Genomic DNA, 3,311 nt, shown 5'->3' with positions numbered 1-3,311 from the left:
AGGTGGAAATTATAGTCGAGAGAAGTACAAAACTAGAAATAATGAATGTGAAACACAATGAGCCCATAGATGGTGTAGGACAAAACTAGAAATAATGAATGTGAAACACAATGAGCCCATAGATGGTGTAGGGTGTTGAGTTCGAGTCTCATCAGATGCAATTGTTAGAGTAGATGTCCTGCAAGTCAACGGTTGACTAGGGAATTTATTGATTCAACTGTAATAAACAATCTTTATTTTAATATAATTTACTTTTTAATGGCTTCGTTATACTTTATCTGTATACCCATGCAATCAGCATAGATAAAGCCCTTGATTATGCTTTAATACAAATGAATCGTAATTCGATGTTGAAACTCATTTGTAAACACTGCATATTCTAAATTCGTTCCTAGTCGATTCAGCCGCCTAAAACTTGGATAAAGGTCGCTTGAGCTCGAGACTAGCATCTGTGATGTTTTGTACTGCGTTTCTTGGTAAGGGCATAGAGATGTCCAAACATGCAGATGGGTAGTCATATGATGATTATACCGAACAATCCTCCCTCGGACTTTCCAAGTGGTTATCATTCATCGAGAGGATAAGTCCGTGGTTATGATTGGACACCATTAGTCCTTACGACCCGGGACAACACTGAGGCTCTATATGCTAGGGCTGTGCTTTGACTCGTTTACCGGCTCCAGGAGAGTCATCAGGTGGCGAGGTTGGGTATAGTTGCGACACATATAGGAGCCAGTGCATTGTAGTCGGGGATTCACCGCTCACCTACGGGTGTGGATATCCTATGTGATCTGATGTAATAATAGTGCATGGAATCTCTGGCCAGAGTATGAGATGTACGTTGGAGAAGGAGTTCTCCAATAGTACACGCGATGCCACTATTATAGTTATCACATAGTTATCGAATTAATATGCAACCCTCGATGAACCAATGGTTGCAGATTCGATCGGGATATATGAGATGAAGGGACCGTACTGTACGTTAATCATAATCGACTGGTTCTTGCAGGCACTATCAGTGATACCTAGGGGATCATGGGGCGATGCTACTAGACGCTCTTACCATGATCCGATGAGTGCAATCAGAAATGAGTTCTGACATTCTTGATCAAGATGTTGATGAAAAGAATGGGGCTAACTAGGGTAAGCCCGAATAAAGGATTATGTCCTGAATCACAAAGAGTTGTGAACCCACGGCTAGCTGTATCCCTGAACCATTGAGGGTCACACAAGTACTAGATTGTTTGTTCCCGTTGAGAGAATAAATTCAAGAAGTTGAATTTATTTTATATAGTAAATTCAAGGAGTTGAATTTATGATAATTAAATTTTGAGAGAATAAATTTAAGGAGTTGAATTTATAAAATTTGATAATTTAATTTATTAAACTCAACAGTTGGGTTTATTAAATATTAAATTTTGGAGGTGATAAAATTCAAGGAGTTGAATTTATAATTTAAATATTAAATTCAAATGTTGAATTTATAATGTATTTAATTTATTAAAGCTCAAAGGTTGAGTTTATTAAATATTAAATTAAATATAATGGGAAGTATGTTTAATGGGCTTGTAGGAGTACAAGTCCAACATACTAAATAATTAAAGTTTAATGAACTTTGATTAATTAATTAAACTAGTTGGACTAGTCCAATTAATTAATCAAGCTCATTAATGTTAATTAAATGGGTCCAATTATTATATTATGGTAATTAGGCCATAGATGTTTTATTTAAATGAGAGACCTAAAAACCTAGCCTCCATAATATATGCATCGAGATTCACCATGGGAGGGGATGCAATTTTGGAATCTTTAATTGACTTAATTAAGTAATTAATTAAGTAAATAAAAGATTAGAAAATATAAAAGAATTTTGATTCTTAATTGAAAAGATCTCATCCGAAAGTTAAGGGGCAACAGAGATCATTATTTGGGATCCTCCCAATTTTATGGTGCTCTCTCGAAATTTCTTTCTTGGTGACAAAAAGAAACTTTTGGCTCTTTGAATGAATTTTCGGTTCTTCCAAAAGAATTAAAAAGCTGCTCTTGAAATTTCTTTCATTTTGCAAGAAAAAATTCGGCTTATTGTATTGAGTCGATTTCTTCTGTGTGTTCATCTCTACGCAAAAGTTCTTCTAAATTTCTAGTGCAATTTAGAAGAGGAACAAATATTTCAGTCGTGGACCGGATTAGGAGATCGAAGAATGTTCGTAGGGATTTATAACAAGAGCTACGTCCGCTAATACCGGAGTAGTTGGAGTCAAGTGATTTATTCACCAAAGGTATAAATTTTCTAACGCCCTATGAATATTTATGAAAAAATCATACGAGCGTCCAAACATATTTTGATTGTCAAAATAAATAAAAATTTTAAAACTTCCGCTGCGTTTGGGCGTGTAGAAAACCGGGATCCAACAGCAATTCTGAGATAAAATGCTTTTTCTAATCAGCCGTTAATTCTACTGTTCAGATTTTTTTAACTGGTGAGAACAACGTCTCTGCTATCGCATTACTTGCTCTCCTCTTAAATGTGTCAATCTGACCACTGTCTGCAGTGCGATTCAGGAGAAACAGACTGTGACTCGGGTTGTGATGGTGGTTTGATGAATAGTGCCTTCGAATATACTTTAAAATCCGGTGGACTTATGCGAGAAGAGGACTATCCATACACCGGTACAGACCGTGGAGGCTGCAAGTTTGACAAGACCAAAATCGCTGCAAAGGTCGCCAACTTCAGCGTTGTGCCCCTTGATGAAGAACAGATTGCTTCCAATCTAGTCAAGAATGGACCTCTTGTTGGTATTTTTCTACGCATTTATCAATCTCATTAGGTTCATCATACGGATTAAATTGGAATTATTTTAACAACAATTGCACATCATTCACCAACTTCATAATTTCCCATGGTTTGTGAGATCTATTCTTATCTAAATTCTCTCAAAATTCAAAAATTTCATCGTTTAAGTCAAGCACCAGATGCTATCTAGTCAAAAGATGTTTACCACGGGACAGCTCTGACTATAATTTTACTCTCAGAGTGTAGCGACTATCAATGCGGTCTTCATGCAGACTTACGTTGGAGGAGTATCGTGTCCGTTCATATGCTCCAAGAGGTTGGATCATGGTGTGTTGTTGGTTGGCTACGGTGCGGGTGCATATTCTCATATTCGCTTGAAGGACAAGCCATACTGGATTATCAAGAATTCATGGGGTGAAAACTGGGTAGAGAAGGGCTACTATAAAATATGTCGTGGCACCAACATCTGTGATGTGGACTCCATGGTTTCTACTGTTGCAGCTGTAAGCACTTAACC

At 36.9% G+C, this 3,311-nt stretch overlaps 1 protein-coding gene across 1 annotated transcript; it reads left to right on the top strand.

Annotated features, from left to right (window-relative positions):
• Positions 1-2,488: 2,488 nt before the first annotated feature.
• On the top strand, positions 2,489-3,311 carry LOC142544914 (cysteine proteinase-like). The gene is made up of 2 exons (XM_075651935.1): positions 2,489-2,796; positions 3,041-3,311. The coding sequence occupies exons 1-2, from the start codon at positions 2,526-2,528 to the stop codon at positions 3,307-3,309; spliced, it is 540 nt and encodes a 179-aa protein (XP_075508050.1). The 5' UTR covers positions 2,489-2,525; the 3' UTR covers positions 3,310-3,311.

This window comes from Primulina tabacum, chromosome 5, assembly GCF_025594145.1.
Source record: "Primulina tabacum isolate GXHZ01 chromosome 5, ASM2559414v2, whole genome shotgun sequence".
In the NCBI taxonomy this organism is placed as follows: Eukaryota; Viridiplantae; Streptophyta; class Magnoliopsida; order Lamiales; family Gesneriaceae; genus Primulina; species Primulina tabacum.
Note: the sequence above shows the minus strand (reverse complement) of the source record. Positions and strands in the feature narration are given on the sequence as shown.